Consider the following 19328-nt stretch of genomic DNA (forward strand, 5'->3'; position numbering starts at 1 on the left):
CATGGGATCATCGGCATGGCTGTGGCTATTCATCTGTGTATGCCTGCGTAGCTATGCATGTGTTGCTGGGAATTTTAAAAAGGGAAGTATCTATGTGTGAAGGCGCAAAAGCAACCCGGATAGTTTCGGTGGCCTCCAATCGCTGCCTGCATAGCCCATTATACTTTTGCTGTGCAAAATCGACCTATGATTCTGTAACTAAAAACCTAGGTAAACAAATGTTTTGGCCCAGCTCCTAAAAAGGGGAACGTTCTCTGGTGATAGAAGATGTACACAGACAGAAGCGTAGCTGGGCAGGAGTGCCCGGGGTGCACTCTGTGTTTTCTGCCCCCCTGTGGTCCTGTTCTCTCCCCCTACAGCCCCAGAAAACAACTTTCTGCCAGCAGAAAACAGCTTTCTGGTGAGGTGGGGCAGGGTGGTGAGGTGGGGCAGGGTGGGACAGGGTGGGGGAAAGGGGTAAGGGGGTTGGAGTTGGGGGTGATTTTTGCGCACCCCAGGAGCGCACCCGGTGCACCCCGTCCCCTTGTAGCTCCGCCACTGCACACAGATAAGCCATGCTGGTACAGCTGAAGTCAGCTGAACTAATCATATCAGAGATCGGGTCAACAACAGGTTCATCTAATTGTTAATTTAAAAAATGACATTGATATTAAACACAGGTCCATATGCATTGCTTATAATATATAATCACAAATGCCACAGGAAAAGATTGAAAAATGGCACAGATCTCTCCTCAGTAAGTGAAGGCCGAGCCGCCTTTGCTAAATGGATGCCTGTCATCTTCTTCCCATTAGTGCTTCCTAATTTTGAGGTGACGATTATTCCTGAACGGAAATACTTTCTCCTCTCAGAGCGGCAGGACTCTGATTTGCAAATTGACCTCCAGGCTAAGTAAGTTGCACTCAGAAGCTTTGAGCACTGATATCCTTTGAGATCAGTTTTTATATTTCACATATATCCAGTTTCCTTGTGCAAAAGCACTAAGGACCAGGTGCTCCTGAAGGGTGGGGAAACACGGGTGTGCGGAGGGAGAGATAAGAATATACTTGTCAACCATATATCAACCCATCATCCTAACGCTAATCCTTTCAATTTTCCCTGGATTCCTCCCTGAACAGATTTTTCTATGGAAAGGGTGTTGGTGGCACAGCCTATGTGCGATTTGGTGTGAGGGATGAGAATGGGGAAAAAATTCTTATCCAAGGATTGGAGCAACAAGTTGTGGTAAGAGAACACACAAATATCTCAGCACCTTAGCTGTTCACTGTGGACTTTTTTATAGGATTGTTGACGAGCTGAGGGAGAAATGTTTTGTCTCTTGAACCGAGGCTTAATGTCCGGAAGTAGGCAAGTGAAGCTTTCCTTAGAATGGAGGTTAACAGCATCAACTGGTAAATAACAGCTGATTAAGAGAGCAGGTCATTTTTTTTCTCTAGGTCGTTATCAGCCCTACCTTTTCAGGGTCTTCTTAAAACCGGTCTTCCTAAATTCCCCTTACTATCCATTAGGTACTTGATTCCTGAAGAGAGGAATGTTTGAACTCAGGTCTCTTGGAAAAATCACATTCTCTTCCTGGAGATTTTCATTCTTATCTACTGGAAACTGCTAAGAAACAGGAAGCAAAGAGTAGGAGTAAATGGTCAATTTTCTTAATAGAGAGGTTTGAACAATGGAGTCCCTCGAGGATTTATATTGGGACTGGGACTTTCCAACTAAATCTATAATTGTCTGTTGTGGGTTTTCCGGGCTGTGGGGCCATGGTCTCTGTGGCCACCGATGGAAAACCCACAACAACCAGTTGAATCCAACCGTGAAAGCCTTTGACAATACATTAAATCTATAATATTTTATTTATTTATTTATTTATTTACTTGCTTGCTTCATTTATATCCCACCTTTCCTTCCAGTGGGTTCCCATGGTGGTTTACATAATTGTCTTCCCTTCTATTTTACCCTCACAATAACCCAGTGAGGTAGGTCAGGTTGAAAGTGTATGACTGGCCCATGGTGATCCAGCAAGCTTTCATGGCAGTGGGGATTCGAACCCAGTTCTCTTAGAACCTAGTCCAACACTGTAACCACTGCAGCACACTGACTTTCTCCAACATGGACTGCTACTGATATTGTTTCCCATCTCTACAGAGCTGAGGCCCTACATCATATGGGCCTACAATTGGCTCCATTTCCATCTCTCTCTAGATTTCCTCCTGAACAGATTTGTTTCTGGGGCGCTGTGTGGTTTCCGGGCTGTATGGCCGTGTTCTAGCAGCATTCTCTCCTGACGTTTCGTCTGCATCTGTGACTGGCATCTTCAGAGGATCTTTCCAACCACGTTGTTGCCCTGACCACATCTTGTGGCAGTGAGATTTGTTTCTCTTGAGTCTTAACAGGGTTTTAACTCCCATTTTTCTGCTTCACGATCCAAGAAAGTCATGTGTACAATGTGCATATAATACAACAGATTTTTATTTCCCCCTAATTTCAATTATATTATCAGGTGTTGGACGGCCATGCCTCAGTGACCCTTAAAAGCAGCCTCCTTAGGATGAAACTGGATCGCCCCCTAGAGGACCTAATTGGAAGATCACTGTACATTGCAGCCACTGTCATAGAGACAGCGAGTGAGTCTGGAAATGAAAATATTTATCTGTTGACCTCATACTATTGCTACACTAAGGAGCCATATATTTTAGCATTTAGATTTTCCCTAGTGTGGTTCTCCTTGGAGCCCTGGTGAAATTTGTTTTAATTTTTAAGCAATGGAGTTTGGAACTGAGGTGAGTTGATGGACAATTTATTACGAATTCAGTTATTTTATGTGTACAGATTTTTGTGAAAATTCATACCTCAATACATTTGCTTATCATTTCTTTTTTTAAATTAGTTTTTCTCATTTTGTGTTGACAACCTGTCCCCCTTTTGTTTTGTGCTTGTCAAATGTACTTGAACCATGCAGGGTGTGGATTTTTTTGGTGGGTGGGGAAAATTAGCCATCTGACAAAAGAATTCTGCTTCAAAAGAACAAATTTCAGTACAAAAATCAGTGCACACAGAAAATTAAACATAGCCCTTTTACAGACTTTTATAACATGATTAGCTTACAAAAATCCAACAGTTATTATTTTCCACCAAACTTTTAAAAAAACATTTAATCAGTGCAGGCTTAAGGAGAATTTCATTCTTCTGAGCTCATTGAAGCTATTTCACTTAGAAGTTGTTTCGAAATTTGACAAACGGTCCCATCCAAATGGGGAAGTGAATCCTCCTGTGGGAACAGCATGCAGTGGTGCTGGTGGATTTGCGCTCCCTGGGACACTTGCCCTGGCAGAGGGGTGAATCTGCCAGCGTGTGGCCACTTTGGCCCCCCCTGGTGGCAGGACACAGCGCTGAATGCGGCACCAGCCACCCTGTATTCCTGCACGGCTGCTGGCATAGCAGGGACTGTGGTTGGAGGAGGAGTCAATATTAGTCGGCTTCCTCCTGGCCATTGCTGTTGTTACACTGGTGGCCTGGGCTTGGGACTTACCAGGGGTGGAGCAAGTGGGAACTGCACAGCCTGCGCCCCTGCCACGACGCTGCCCACCCCTGCCACACCACACCCCCAGAACGCCCCAGCCACACCCCCGCCCCAAGGCGCGCCCGGGGCGTCCCCACCCAGTGGTGGGATCCAAAAATTTTAGTAACAGGTTCCCATGGCGGTGGGATTAAAACTGTGGTGTAGCGCCAATGGGGTTGGGCGGGACACAACGGGGGCGTGGCCAGGCATTCCGGGGACGGGGCATTCCTGGGTGGGGCTATGGCAAGGACGCAGCCGCTGCGCCGGTCCTTGGGCGGGAAATGAATGCACGCTGGCGCAGGCTGCCAGGCACGCCGGTGCACCTCCTGCTAGACTGCTTCAAGTTCTGCGCGCTACTGCTGAGAGGAGGGGCGTAACTAAGGCAAAAATCACGTGGCAAAATCACCAATTAGTAACCCCCTCTCAGCACACACAAATAATTAGTAACCTACTCTCGGGAACCTGTGAGAACCTGCTGGATCCCACCTCTGGATATAATCTGTTTTCCCACACTTGATTCCAATGCCTGAAAGATGGTTTTATTTTATTTCTATCCTTTTAAAAATTATTACTGCCCCCACCTTTCTCTCCAAGAGGGCCCGAAGCGGCTTTAAACATTCTCCCTTGATCCCTTTCTCCATTTTGTCTGCATAATAATCCTTTGTGAAGTAGGTTAGGCTGAGTGTTTGTGACTCGGCTAGCAAGTTCCTATCCCGAGTCTCCTAGATCCAGTTCTGACACGTTGTGCTGGCAGATAAAACAAGGAGAGAAATAAAATGAAATCCATAATAACACGGGAGTGTCAGGAGAGCCCACGCAGCAGGTCCGAATCAGGGCCCAAGAGATTCAGATCCATCAGTTCTGCAGGTCTATCAATGGCTACTAGCCAAGACAACTAAAGTGAACCTCCACATCCAGAGGCAGTAAACCTCTGAATACCAGTGTCATCAGGGAAAGTTGAGGCCTCTATGCCCTGTGGTTGGACCTCTGGAGGAACCAGTTGGCTGCTGTATGAGTCAGGATGCTGGACTACATGGACCACTGGTCTGATCCAGCAATGCTTTTCTTATGTTTTTAGAGAAGTTAACCAGTGGTGGGATCCAAAAATTTTAGTAACAGGTTCCCATGGTGGTGGGATTCAAACAGTGGCATAGCGCCAATGGGGCTGGGCGGGGCACGACGGGGGCGTAGCCGGGCATTCAGGGGGCGGGGCATTAATAATTTCTCTGTTACTGTAAAAAACTCTTACTGTAAAAAAAAAGTTCCTAATTTCCAGCTGGTATCTTTCTGTCCATAATTTAAACTCATTATAGCAAGTCCTATCGTCTACTGCCAACAGAAACAACTACTTCTCCTCTAATTGACTGCCTACCAAATACTTAATACTTTCAAATACTTAATTTTGTTTCTAGAAATCAAAAGAAGGATACTTTCCTTAAACAAGGAACCTTACCATATTTCTAAAACATGTTTTTAAAACAGCCCAACAGGGAGAATTATCCCGTTTTCTACCTTCGCTAACCAGCCACATAGGAAACAACAGGACTTTATGATTTTTGGATCTAATGGGATTTCTAACGGAAAAGCAGACCCAATTAGTAACCCCCTCTCGGCACACCCAAATAATTAGTAACCCACTCTCAGGAACTGGTGAGAACCTGCTGGATCCCACCTCTGAAGTTAACCAATCCATGTTGGACACAAGACTGGTTGTGAATTGCTTATTTGTTTTTCTCTGTGCTGTTGCTGGACTGTGCTCCAGTTTGGGGTTTATGGCAGGGTTGGACCTACATTTTTTTGAAACAGGATACCTCCCATATACTATATACATATTTTTTTCTTAATATGATCTGCTGCCGCCGCTCCACTCTGTTTGCTGCCCCAGACAGGTGTTCCCCTTTCCCGCTCTGGTTTATGGTATCTTGCCTAGTCTGGCCAGCCCAGGCTAAATTTTTGGAAGCTTTGACCTTTCCATCCAGTCAAGAGTCAGCCTTGACCTTTTGTGTAGGTGTACCATTCATGCGTGTCAGTCTGAGGGCCAAACTAGACAGGACATTTGGAGCACCCAGATATTTAAAAGATTCAGTCAAAACTTCCCAAGAGCGGCAGAGAGGTTTGAACCTAACCCTCCCCCACCCCCCTTCCCTCACACAATGCTGTTAAATGGCCTTGAGGAGCCACAGTTTGCTCTCTTAGAGTAAACATACAAATACTGGTGTCAAAGTAGAACCAGGGGGCATACTAGAACCAGGGGGCATTCATTGAAAATGCTGGGGGGGGGGGGGAATTAGGACTAATAAAAGGAAACACTTCTTCACACAACGTATGATTGGTGTTTGGAATATGCTGCCACAGGAGGTGGTGATGGCCACTAACCTGGATAGCTTTAAAAGGGCTTGGACAGATTTATGGAGAGAATTAGATCTATGGCTACCAATCTTGATCCTCCTTGATCTGAGATTGCAAATGCCTTAGCAGACCAGGTGCTCAGGAGCAGCAGCAGCAGAAGGCCATTGCTTTCACATCCTGCATGTGAGCTCCCAAAGGCACCTGGTGGGCCACTGCGAGTAGCAGAATGCTGGACTAGATGGACTCTGGTCTGATCCAGCAGGCTAGTTCTTATGTTCTTATGTTCTTAAAGAAGGGAGGGTCATCTTTATTTCTTTAACTTCAATGTCTTTTCCTTCAGGTGGAGAGTTGGAAGAGCAGGACCTGACGTCGGTGAAATTTGTGACTTCTCCATATTCAGTAGACCTGTCCCAAACAAAGCGGTATTTTGTGCCCAGTACACCCTTTGAACTGCTGGTGCGTGTTGTGTGTCTTACAGCATCCCATGTTATGTGTATGCTGAGGGTGCTTTGTTACACATGATGTTACACAACCAGTCATAGGTTGCAAGCTGTGCATTTATTCACTCAGTATGCTCAGGGAAGATTTTTGTGGCATGGAAATAAAATGTCTGCTAAAGCTTCACCTGACAAATCTGCATGCTAGGTTGGTTGTTGGCGTCATGTTGTTTGTCTCCTAAACAGGCAAATGTACATTCTAGCCCAGGGGTAGGGAACCTGCGGCTCTCCAGATGTTCAGGAACTACAATTCCCATCAGCCTCTGTCAGCATGGCCAATTGGCCATGCTGGTAGGGGCTGATGGGAATTGTAGTTCCTGAACATCTGGAGAGCCGCAGGTTCCCTACCCCTGTTCTAGCCAATGCACACAGAAAATTAAACTTAGGCAGATTCCGCATGGGCCCAAAACAGCGGTGTGAAAATGGTGTAAAAGGGTTTTAAATGGTGTAAAAGGGTTTATACTGTTTTCACACCGTTTTCACACCGCTGTTTTTGGCCCATGCGAAATCAGCCACTGTTTTCCCACCGTTTTCACGCCGCTGCTTTTGGCCCGTGCGGAATCTGCCATTGCCTTTTTACAGACTTTTATAGCTTGACTAGCTTACTAAAATCCAACAGTTATTATTTTCCACCAAACTTTTAAAAGACATTTAATCAGTGCAGGCTTAAGGAGAATTCTTCCGAGCCCAAAAATGCAATATCAAGTCCAGAATTTGATCATAATGAGGGAGTTGCCAAGAGAGACTTTAATGAAGAGAAAGGAATACAAATTTCTTACAGACTCCAAGTGGCTACTATCAGAAGGTCTCAGCTTTACCTTTAATAGAATTTATCAGAAAAATCACAGATGTCCAGGGCCGTTTCCCCACTTTGAAAAGAAAAGCGAGGCTTACCGGGCTTCGTTAACCGCGGGTGTTTCTGAGCGCGCAGTCATGCTCCCCACTGCCCGTGCTCTGTGCAGGGTTTTGCAAAAAGCGCCATTCTGAACAGGGGCAGAAATGACGCGCACTGAGGGGTTGCGAGGGCGGCAGAATCAGGGCGGCTGCATTGTCGCCGCTCCGGTAGTGGGGAGTGCCGCTGGACCTCACGTTACTTGGAGCGAGTCGCGCGCAACAAAAGGCGAGTGGGGAAACGGCCCAGGCTGCAAGAAAGTTCTTCAGCATGAACAAAAAAGATCCGCAAGCAGCCTGAAGACAGTACTCACCTCTCTTTCTTACTGTTTTAATTTGAGAGTAGATACTAACACAAAAAAAATCAAGGAACTGCAAGACAAGTTAGAATTACGATTTGGAGTAATTTGTAATGTTCAGGAAAATATAACAAATGGCTGATATATTTTAGGGGCCTGTAAGAAAGGAGAAAAGAAAAGATCTGCATAAAAATTGTTAACATGTACATTGTTATGATGCCTAAATCTGGTTCTGTAAAGGTAAAGTTTCCCCCTTCAGTCATATCCGACCCTGGGGTACCACTGCAAGCAGTGGTTTTATAGGCAAGCCTTTTGTGGGGTAGTTTGCCATTGCTTTCCCCGGCTATTCTTTACCGCTAGCTATGAGCTAGGTACTCATTTACCTACCAAGAAACCGATGTATGGCTGAGTTGACCATGAGCCAGCTGCCAGGATATCTGACCCCCAGGGGGCTCGAACTCCTGACCGTGTGAGTGGCAGTGCAAGCACTTAACCACTACGCTACGCAGCTCCTATTACACTGTTTCCATAAAGATTTTCATAAATTACACTGTAATTTTCATAAAGACGGGGGGATTAAGAATAGCTGGTTTAAAAGTAAAAGGTACTTTTAAAAGTAATATACACAAGGTCGAAGAGAGATGGGAAGTCAGTTCACTTTTTTACTGTTTATTCTTTATTCTTTTATTCTAATGTTTACTTATTCTTTTAAATGGCACTGTATGGGTTTATGGTAATTTTATGGGGGATAAAGGTTGACTCTATTTTCTGATTTCTTTTCTATGTAAGGTAGCTACCATGTTTGCAGTTGTCTTAGATTACAAAATGAAAATTTAAAAAAAAGTTATAGAGTACTAGCATGCCCGGCCACGCGTTGCTGTGGCTGAGTCTGGTGAAGTGGAAAAGGAAGAAAAGGGGAAGCAAACGGTTCGAACATGTGTCATTGCACAATGATTGCAAGGGAGGGGAGAGGCAAGGGGCCCCTCGCTCCCCTCCCTCTCTCCCGTTCCCTTGCATGGCAACCCTGCAGGTCCCTCCCTAACGTTCCCCTTCCTCTGCTAGGGTGGGTGGGCCATGTGCAGGTGGCTGGTCCTGTCCCTTTCACTCCCTTCCCTTGCAGGCGAATTATCTAGCGTAAAACACGCTGGGAGGCATGAGCTACGTTGTGTTCAAATTTCAGAGCGTTTGGTCCAGCAAACCCCCAGACCCTCCCTCACCTTCCCCTTCCTCCGCTAGGGTGGGTGGGCCATGTGCAGATAGCCCGCCGCATCCCTTTCACTCCAAAAGGCAGTGGTTTTCAAGGAAGGCATGGTTGGTTCCCTTGTATCAGAGGGTGATGCTTTGATGGCCAGCAGATGGCGCTGTTGCGGAACAGAACTGTGGTTCCAACTGTCACAGGTGCAGCATGTACACAATAACTGGCACAGCTGTGACATGTACACAACAGGAGGTGTGGAAACAGTATGAAAACCTGGCCGCACGTGAATGTGACGTTGTGTGAAAATTTCAAAGCAATCGGTCCAGTAGTTTGGGAGATTATCTGTCAGCAGAAAAACAAACTGATAGATTTTTATATATATAGATTGCACTCCACTGCTGCTTAAGAGTGCTGATTACCAGAAGGTGGCGTGCTATTTCCCTATCAGTAAGTGAGGTACCCCCTTTAAACACAGGTCTTTTAAATGATCCATGCAGAGATGCAGTGGAGCAGCACATTCTCTGTGGTTTCAGGTTATCTCAGTGAACAAGGGCAGAGTCTTTTGCTTTGAGGTGTGCGCAGATACCTACCCTGCAAGGTACATACCTGTTCGTAGACATCATTGTGCGTGCCTTTGTAGATAATGTGGCTACGTGTCATACATCTCTGTCCCCTCCCATTCTCAGGCTACAGTCTCACTACCAGATGGTTCACCTGTTCCTCACCTCCCGGTCCACTTCTCTGCCCAGATAGACAATTTGTCCCCACTAAATGGCCAAGTGAATAGTGATGGTCATGGAATTGTGACATACGCAATCAACACTCCTGCTACAGCTAAAACAATCACTTTCACGGTATGTGCACTTCACTCACGCTGGACGGGAGAGTTGGAAGGAAGGGAGTTAGAAACTGAGAAAGGGGGAATAGGAGGGAGAGGGGGCAATTGGGGGGGGGGAGAAGACCTTGAAACCGGAATATTCACTGAACATGGCAAGTGTTATATTGTTTTACTAAGTGAAAGATGTTTGTGAAATTCAAGTCCAGTCACACTTTAAAGACCAACACAATTTCCCAGGCTGTGAGCTTTTATAAGTCAAAGCTTATCAAATACAAATAAGAATAAATATTGATAAGCCATAAGCACTGAAGCCATAAGCTTTGGATGCTTATGGTGTATTTCTACCGATATATTTGTTTCCCAATGTACAGGTTTGACAAGAGGGTAGCCAGTATAGAAACAGTTCTAACCCCTCATTCTGTAAGGGAGGGTGGCTAGGATCTCTAACAGAGATCAGCATTCTTATTAAACCACAATTCCCAGGTTTCTCAGGGGCAAATGACAGCTCTAAAATCAGTGTAAAGTTTTCGGTGGACAGGTGGATTGGTCTACAGTAGAGGAGTTACATTCTAGTCTTAAAGAGCAACAAGATTTCCAGGGTATAAGTTTTCATGAGTCAATTCTCCCTTCATCAAATCTGAGGAAGCAGGCTCAGACCCTCGAAAACTTATTTCCTGGAAATCTTTTGGGTCTCTAAGGTGATTCTGGACTGGGCTTGATTCTTTTTTAAAAAAAAAATCAAAATTTTTATTCCAATTCAAGACGTAACAAAATTTCAAAACGAAAAGAAGGAATATATGTGGAACGGAACCATTACATTTCCTTACAATATTCAATCCATATTAATTACTGATAAACACAATGCTTCAGTTATTGTTGAGGAACACAAAATAAATGATGTAGGCCTCTTGCCCAGTACTTCAAAATATCATTTACAATTATAGTTGTCAGCTATCTATCATGTATCCAAGTAGAAGATAGAAGGTATTCCATATAATAGTTACTTTTCCCCTTATATGTCATAAGAAGAGGAAGAGGAAGAGTTTGGATTTATATCCCCCCTTTCTCTCCTGCAGGAGACTCAAAGGGGCTGACAATCTCCTTGCCCTTCCCCCCTCACAACAAACACCCTGTGAGGTAGGTGGGGCTGAGAGAGCTCCGAGAAGCTGTGACTAGCCCAAGGTCACCCAGCTGGCGTGTGTGGGAGTGTACAGGCTAATCTGAATTCCCCAGATAAGCCTCCACAGCTCAGGTGGCAGAGCTGGGAATCAAACCCGGTTCCTCCAGATTAGATACACGAGCTCTTAACCTCCTACGCCACTGCTGCTATAACCAATAGTCACATCTCCACAGCTGTATTTTTTCCTGACATATTGTCTCCATGCTATCTTAAAATCCATAATTGGCTTATCTTTTGTACATCTAGTTAGTTTCGGGACTGGCTTGATTCTAACTATTCCTATAAAGGCTACAGATCTGCACAGTGAACTGTGTATCTCTATTGTCTCCCACAGATAACAGCTGGGACGGAGTCTCCAGCCAAAGTCACTCTAAGTATCAAAGCCATGAGCTCCGAAGGAGGCAGTTACTTGGTCATTCTTGGGCAGAGTAACCAAGTCTTGAACCCAGGAGACACCCTCATGTTGGGGCTGAAGTCCATCGGACCTGACAACTTCTCCAACTTCTACTACATGGTGAATCCTCATCGTATCTGGGATGAATGAAAGCTGTTCTCAAAGCTTGTTGACTGTTTCGACTTTTTCATTTGCTCCTTGAGAATATAATTGAACCATAAGTAGGAGTGATACTGTATTGGTGGAAGAGGGGACCTTGACCAGTTAGTTGACAGAGAGAAATTTTTCTCTCTTTCTCACAATACTAGAACCAGGGGGCATCCATTGAAAATGCTGGGGGGAAGAATTAGGACTAATAAAAGGAAACACTTCTTCACGCAACGTGTGATTGGTGTTTGGAATATGCTGCCGCAGGAGGTGGTGATGGCCACTAACCTGGATAGCTTTAAAAGGGGCTTGGACAGATTTATGGAGGAGAAGTCGATTTATGGCTACCAATCTTGATCCTCCTTGATCTGAGATTGCAAATGCCTTAACAGTCCAGGTGCTCGGGAGCAACAGCTGCAGAAGGCCATTGCTTTCACATCCTGCACGTGAGCTCCCAAAGGCACCTGGTGGGCCACTGCGAGTAGCAGAGAGCTAGACTAGATGGACTCTGGTCTGATCCAGCTGGCTTGTTCTTATGTTCTTAGTCTGTCCACCTGCTCTGCAGTCAGCGCCGTGAAAATTAGCCTATCCCAGCCAGTGCAGGGGAAGAATCGCTTGGTCCTGCCCATTCATCAGCTGGTGAATTAGGAAGTGCTATCAAGTGACAGCCAACTTCTGGCTACCCTGGTAGTGTTTTCAGGGCAAGAAGTGTTCAGAGGTGGTTTGCCATTGCCTGCCTCTGTGTAGGTGACCCTGGCCTTCCTTGGTGGTCTCCCATCCAAGTGCTTACCAGGACCGACCCTTCTTAGCTTCCAAGATCTGATGAGACTGAGCTAGTCTGGGCCATTCAGGTCAGGGTGGTCGTCAGATAGGCTCTCTTAATTTTTCTCCTCAGATCTCTAACAGAGCTGTTGATATCAATACACCCCCCACCTCTTTACAGTGACATACTGCTTATGGGGACATGGGGTATCCCATGTCCCCAAGCGCATGCCGTTTTGTCATGTGGGGCCCCCGACAAAACAGTGTGTGCCCAAGCTGTCCGCCATGGCACCCCACCCCGCCTGGCCTCCCTGCAGGCTGACTTCTACCCTCCTTAGGCCCTAGGGCCGTGGTGGCGAACCTTTGGCACTCCAGATGTTATGGACTACAATTCCCATCAGCCCCTGCCAGCATGGCCAATTGGCAGGGGCTGATGGGAATTGTAGTCCATAACATCTGGAGTGTCAAAGGTTCGCCACCACGGCCCTAGGGAGAGCAGGAGTTTGCCTGCAGGGAAGTGGGGGGAGCCCTGCATCAGGGGGCGGCAGCGCCCTGCCCTCCCAGGCTCCCTGCAGGTCAGCTTCTGCCCTCCCCAGGCCCTGGGGAACGCAAGAGCCGGCCTGAATGGACACAGGGGGGACTCTCTGGCGCCGGCGCCCTGCCCTCCCGGGATTCCTGCAAGCTGGCTTCTGCCCTCTCCAGGCCACCACATACCCCTTGGTCCTGCCCCGCCAGGCCCGGCCCTGCCAGGCTGCCTGGGACCGCCGCCACTGGAGCAACCGCCAGCGAAGGTAAGTGGGGCGTGGGGGGGGGGCTCCCAGAGCAGGTGTTGCCCCCGGACACCATTCCCCCCTGGTACGCCTCTGCCTCTTTTGATGGATTTTAAAACGGGCCCTGTGAACTCGTTCCTGGTTTGTGTCATATGGAGTTGCAAGTGCGAAATCACATAATAGAATGATCTTTCCCGCTCCTAAAAATAAATCCTGCACATGAAAATTGTCCTGCCTTCTGTCTGCTGTGCAGATTCCCCATCTCAGTAGAGTGTATTGTGTGAGGTGAGGGACGCGTTCAAACATGCAGTCCCCACTTGATGTTTGAAGTTGCAAGATCTAGGCTGGACTGTACCATGTTCTAGTAGAAGAAGAAGAAGAAGAAGAAGAAGAAGAAGAAGAAGAAGAAGAAGAAGAAGAAGAAGAAGAAGAAGAAGAAGAAGAAGAAGAAGAAGAGGAGGAGGAGGAGGAGGAGGAGGAGGAGGAGGAGGAGTTTGGATTTATATCCCCCCTTTCTCTCCTGTAGGAGACTCAAAGGGGCTTACAATCTCCTTGCCCTTCCCTCCTCACAACAAACACCCTGTGAGGTAGGTGGGGCTGAGCGAGCTCCGAAAAGCTGTGACTCGCCCAAGGTCACCCAGCTGGCATGTGTGGGACTGTACAGGCTAATCTGAATTCCCCAGATAAGCCTCCACAGCTCAGGCGGCAGAGCTGGGAATCAAACCCGGTTCCTCCAGATCAGAGTGCACCTGCTCTTAGCCACTGCTCTTAGCCACTACGCCACTGCTGCTCTCCCTTCTACATCTACGTATGTGAATTGTCCCTTTTTCTTCCAGGTCTTGAACAAAGGAGAGATCGTCTCTGCCAGCAGCATAACCCACAGCTCCTATACTGCAGTCTCCATCCGCATCACGCCCAACCTGATGCCAGCGTTTCGGTTTGTGGCCTTTTACCACGTGAAGGGCAAAATTGTGGCAAATTCCATCTGGGTGGATGTTGTTGACACCTGCAAAGGGAAGGTGAGTAGTTCCTTATTTTGAAAAAAACACACATACACATTATCCTACCCTTCTGTAGGGAACAGAGTTGGCTCTCCTCTATATTTTATTTATTATTATTTATTCGGCTTAATAGACCGCCCAACCCCCGAAGGGCTCTGGGCGGTGTACAATGAGACATTAAACAAATACAATATAACGACAAAACATTAAAATTCATTAAAATACATTACAGCAGCAATTTCAGAAATTACAGATAAAAATACACGCCCGGATGCATGCACAGATGGCGCCCAACCCAAAGGCCAGGAGGGCCAGCATTGCCCAAAAATGGATGGAATCAGCGATCAGGCAATGCTGAAGATGGCAGAACTGTCGTGGGGGCTGCAGAGGGGGCAGGCAGTCTGCGGCTGGCATCCCCAAAAGGCCCGGTGGGATAACTCGGTCTTACAGGCCCTGCGGAACTCACCAAGGTCCCGCCCGGCCCGGACAGCAGATGGTAAAGCATTCCACCAGGACGGGGCCAGGGCTGAAAAGGCCCTGGCCCGGGTAGAGGCCAGTTGTATCGACGAGGGGCAGGGGACTGCCAGCAAATTGGCCTCCGCCGAACGCAGAGGCCTATTTGGGACATATGGGGTTAGACGGTCCCGCAGGTATGAAGGCCCCAAGCCGCTGAGCCTCTACTCCATTTTATCATTTCAACATTTATCTGAGGAAGATTAGTCTGACAGAGAATGGGCTAGTCAACCCTTCTGGCTCCCTTGACTGTGGAGAAAGAAGCAAAGGCAATAGATGGAAAAGAGAGAAACGGGCAAGTGTCTAGGAAGACAAAAAGGGAGTCAGGTGTGTGTGAATAACAAGGGATGGGTGAAATTTTAAAGAACACATTTTTTTTGTCAAAATGTCCTCCCTCTGCAGCTGCGTCTCCACACATCAGAAAACCTTCGTCAGCCGCGACCCCAGGAGACTGGGCAACTCATCGTCGACACCGATGTTATGTCTTCTGTCTCGCTTGTCGCTGTGGACATGGCTGTCTATGCCCTCAATGGGAAGAATCGCCTCACTCAGGGCAAGGTACTGTCATGGGCCTCCCGCACCTTTTCTGTGTGTTCTCGTTTCTAGAGACCGTGGCTGCCCCAGAAACAGAAACATCCTTTTCAATACTCTTGCCAATTTTGTGGAATTCTATTACTGGCTTAATGTAAAAGATTAGATAGATAGATAGATAGATAGATAGATAGATAGATAGATAGATAGATAGATAGATAGATAGATAGATAGATAGATAGATAGATAGATAGATAGATAGATAGATAGATAGATAGATAGATAGATAGATAGATAGATAGATAGATAGATAGATAGATAGATAGATAGATAGATGGATAGATGGATAGATGGATAGATGGATAGATGGATAGATGGATGGATGGATGGATGGATGGATGGATGGATGGATGGATGGATGGATGGATGGATGGATGGATGGATGGATGGATGGATGGATGGATGGATGGATGGATGGATGGATGGATGGATGGATGGATGGATGGATGGATAGTGTGTTTGTGTGTGTTTGTGTGTGTGTACATACATATGTGTGTGTACATACACACACATACACGAATGTATATAAAGTACCTATCCTGTCTTTCAATCAATTCTTATCTCCAAGGTAACTTTCAATATCCATTAAACATTTATGATGAAACTGGTTTAAAAATCATGTAGAGTCTTAACTTCATTTTCAGAAGTTGGAGTTTGGATGCAATAGAGGGACTGTGGGATGCAAAAGAGGGACTGTCCATGCAAGGATCCCCCATCTTCTTTGCTTTATCTCCCCACCCCAGCAGCCTTTTTCCAACCCCCTAAAATATTCTCAGTTTCTCTGGAGCAATAACTCTGTGGATTGGGAGGCTGCAGAAAAAGGAAGCCAAATTGCAAGATCCAGTCCCTTATTTTTAAATTCTCCTTCTCTGTGCATATCCTGCCACCCAATCGCAAGAATCCTTCCATCATTTTTTATCCACTGTCCCATCGTTTTCCTGCCATTTTCTTTCCTCTTTTCTTCCTGCCTCCAGGTTTTCCAGGCCATGGGAAGTTATGATCTGGGCTGCACAGCTGGCAGTGGGGAAAACACCCTTGGCGTTTTTACTGATGCTGGGCTTTCCGTCCGTGCAGGCAATCTGAAGAGCCCACTCCGAAAAGGTAAACTGCTGGTGTCGCAAACCACCGCCCGCCCGCCCCGCAGCTGGGCAGTGAGTTGGAGCAATTCCTGGCTAGAGTTGCACGGTGTTCTCACTATCCCTTCTTCTTCTTCTCAGTTCCCTCAGCCCATGGATGCAATGTGGACGTTTCCCGGAAGAAGCGCTCCCTTCAGTTGCAAACTCAACTCCAGGAGAGGCGTAAGTGGTGGAAGGGGAAGGGGAAAGGAGAAGGATTGGTGACCCTGTGGAAATATCAGCATATGCCCCGGAAGTCAAACATGCATACAAACGTATCTGGCTGCCCTTCCTACAATCCACGTTGCTGCCCAGGAATGAAGTTCCAGGGAGAGGCCCTTCTGACTGTCCACCAATCAAAGAAGCTTGTCCGCTGGGCACCCGAGAGAGGGCCTTTTCAGTGGCAGCCCCATGACTAGGAACAGTCTTTCCAGCTACACCCATCACTTTTTATATTCTGCAGAGGTGGACGGGATTTTATTTAGGACACCATTGGACTAATTTAGTATTTATTTATTGGCAGTTCCAATTGAGATTTTAAACTCAGATCTTTTATGAGGTCTTTTTTTTTAATATAAATGATTTTTTTCCCATTTACATTATTAGCTGCCCTGAGTTCTTCAAGGTAGAAAGGCAGCTTGAAAATGTTTTAACTAACTAAATAAATAAGGGTATATGGCAGGGGTCTGCAACCTGCGGCTCTCTAGATGCTCATGGACTACAAATCCCATCAGCCCCTGCCAGCATGACCAATTTGGTATCTCTACTGAATATTGACTGACACAAAGTCCTCTGCCTGCGACCCTGTCGAGCTGCTTTCAGTCTGAGTGGACAGAACTGATGTTGATAGGCCAAGGGTCTTATTCTGTATAAGACAGTTTCACATGCAGCTACTGTTCTTTGTGAATCTGCAGAAGAAGAAGAAGAGTTTGGATTGATATCCCCCCTTTCTGTCCTGTTAGGAGACTCAAAGGGACTGACAATCTCCTTTCCCTTCCCCCCTCACAACAAACACCCTGTGAGGTGGGTGGGGCTGAGAGAGCTCCAAAGAACTGTGACTAGCCCAGCTGGCGTGTGTTGTAGTGTACAGGAAGCCGGGAATCAAACCGGCTTCCTCCAGATTAGAATGCAGCTGCTCTTAACCACTACGCCACTGCTGCTCCTCATGCAATGTGGGCTATCTTTCCTCTGGCCTACCTTTAGATTCACATGCATCCGTTCTCGTTTTATCCTTTCCCATCCATCCCTTACCCTTCCCAGTTAAGAAGTATTTAGACTCTGATGCTCAGAGATGCTGTCGGGATGGTATGATGAGGATTCCCATGCCCTTAACGTGTGAGCAGCGGGCCAAGCGGGTCCGGGGTCAATGTGCCGTCGTTTTCCTTGACTGCTGCCAATATGCGACTAGACTGCGACGCAGATCCTGGGAATCCAATAGTCTTGCACGGAGTGAGTAGAGACTCTGGGGCTAGTTTTTTATCCCTGCTTTGAGCGCGAAAGGAGAAGTGGGGATTTGAGATGCCGCTTGCTCTGGATGGGGTTGCCTCTCTTAGTCTTGGGGTCCTTCGTATGGGGGTGCTCTTGAACCCAGGCCTACTGCTGGAGGAGCGAGTGGCAGCCGTGGCCAGGAGTACCTTTCACCAGCTTTGACTGCTCATAAAGCTGCTGTGGTCCCTAAGCAGACAAGGTCTGGCCACTGTGGTGCATGCCCTGGTTACATCTAGACTGCATTACTGCAATGCTTTTTCCATGGGGCTGCCCTGGGAAACTTCAGCTGGTACAGAATGCTGTCTGGAGTGGGAGTTAGGGATCACATGATTCCAGTCTTTGCCCATTTACAACTGGCTTCCAATTTGTTTCTGAACACAATTTAAGGTGCTCGTCTTCTTTAATTATTATTATTTTTAATAGATATAAACAGGACAGGACAGAAAAAGAGGAAAGAAAACAAAAAATTAACAACTGTGTCCATCCAATTGCAATTACATCCAGAGACAAAGAAAAAAATACATATAATGTACTTTACTACACTAAGGCAGAATGGGACCGCTCGCAAGAAGTAGAGTAGAGCTTGCCATCTGATCCATTTTAGCTTTTTAGGTTTGTGTTTGTTTTAAAGTTTTATGCTGTTTTATTTGCTTGATTGTATACCGCCCAGATTGTATACCGCCCAGATTGTATACCGCCCAGGTAGGTAGGTAGGTAGGTAGGTAGGTAGGTAGGTAGGTAGGTTGGTAGGTTGGTAGGTTGGTAGGTTGGTAGGTTGGTTGGTTGGTTGGTTGGTTGGTTGGTTGGTTGGTTGGTTGGTGAGAGACAGACAGACAGACAGACAGACACAGACAGACAGACAGACAGACAGACAGAGGTGGGATTCAGCCAGTTCGGACCGGTTCAGTAGAACCATTAGCTAAGTAGTCGGCTAGTTTGCTGAACCAGTAATCCCACCACTGCCTTCCTCCCTCTCCACAGAAGCCGTCCAGCTGGCTGGGGGCCAAGGCGAGAACTCCTGTGCAGCACAAGAGTCCTCACCTCTTCCCCAGCCAGCCGGGCGCCCTCCATGCAGGAGAGAAGTCCCAGCAGCCCCCAGACGAGGGCGGCTGGCTTGGGCTCCCCTCCTTTCCACGATGGCCTCTGCACAGGGGAGGAGCCCCATTGTAAGGAATTCCATAGAAGCAGAAATAAAAGGCTTTTGGGAGTAAAAGTCCATTTATTAAGACATCTTAGAAAGCTCAAGTACACGCAGTGGCAGGAATGGCACTTCCCGCCAGAAGCACAGGTTATAACACCATTCACCCCATCCCCCCGCTTCCTAAGCTTCTATGGGAACGGAGTCTTCATCTCCCAGCGCAAGAAAGATAAAGTCTCCGGCCGATGCATCTGGCCCATCGCCCGGGCTGTGGAATGCACTTCAAGGTTACTTCCACCACATCAACACCATTGAATCTTTACACCTTCTGCCTCCCTAAAGAAGACCCCTTCCCCAGGTTTATCTTGGAAAAGTGGCGATTGTGGAAAGCAGAAATAAGGGTGGGGGCTTCTAACAAGTTTTTAGGAATAAACCCATTGATTATACCCAGAGGGAATATCCCACCCAAGAGACTAAATATTGCAAGCGCTTATGATTAAAGCTGCAGAGTCCAGGGATAGCCGCCACTGTCAGAAAAGTTAGCGCTGTGTAATGCCATCAATAATAGCCGGTGGGGTCCTCTCCGGCTGGTTAGTCGCGG

At 46.9% G+C, this 19328-nt stretch overlaps 2 protein-coding genes across 2 annotated transcripts in view; both read left to right on the forward strand.

Moving 5' to 3' along the window:
• The window catches only part of LOC125428885 (zinc finger protein 271-like), a 1035007-nt gene that overhangs the window by 311696 nt on the left and 703983 nt on the right, over positions 1–19328 (forward strand). The window lies entirely within an intron of this gene.
• LOC125427681 (complement C4-like) overlaps positions 1–19328 on the forward strand; it is a 93800-nt gene that overhangs the window by 18541 nt on the left and 55931 nt on the right. Inside the window, exons 7-17 of the mRNA XM_048487232.1 lie at positions 795–891; positions 1119–1224; positions 2498–2621; positions 6246–6361; positions 9477–9644; positions 11143–11322; positions 13718–13900; positions 14798–14953; positions 15961–16087; positions 16213–16284; positions 17362–17550. Coding sequence (XP_048343189.1) covers positions 795–891; positions 1119–1224; positions 2498–2621; positions 6246–6361; positions 9477–9644; positions 11143–11322; positions 13718–13900; positions 14798–14953; positions 15961–16087; positions 16213–16284; positions 17362–17550 — 1518 coding nt within the window. The remainder of the gene's footprint in view (positions 1–794; positions 892–1118; positions 1225–2497; positions 2622–6245; positions 6362–9476; positions 9645–11142; positions 11323–13717; positions 13901–14797; positions 14954–15960; positions 16088–16212; positions 16285–17361; positions 17551–19328) is intronic.

This window comes from Sphaerodactylus townsendi, linkage group LG03 (genome assembly GCF_021028975.2).
Source record: "Sphaerodactylus townsendi isolate TG3544 linkage group LG03, MPM_Stown_v2.3, whole genome shotgun sequence".
Taxonomy (NCBI): domain Eukaryota; kingdom Metazoa; phylum Chordata; class Lepidosauria; order Squamata; family Sphaerodactylidae; genus Sphaerodactylus; species Sphaerodactylus townsendi.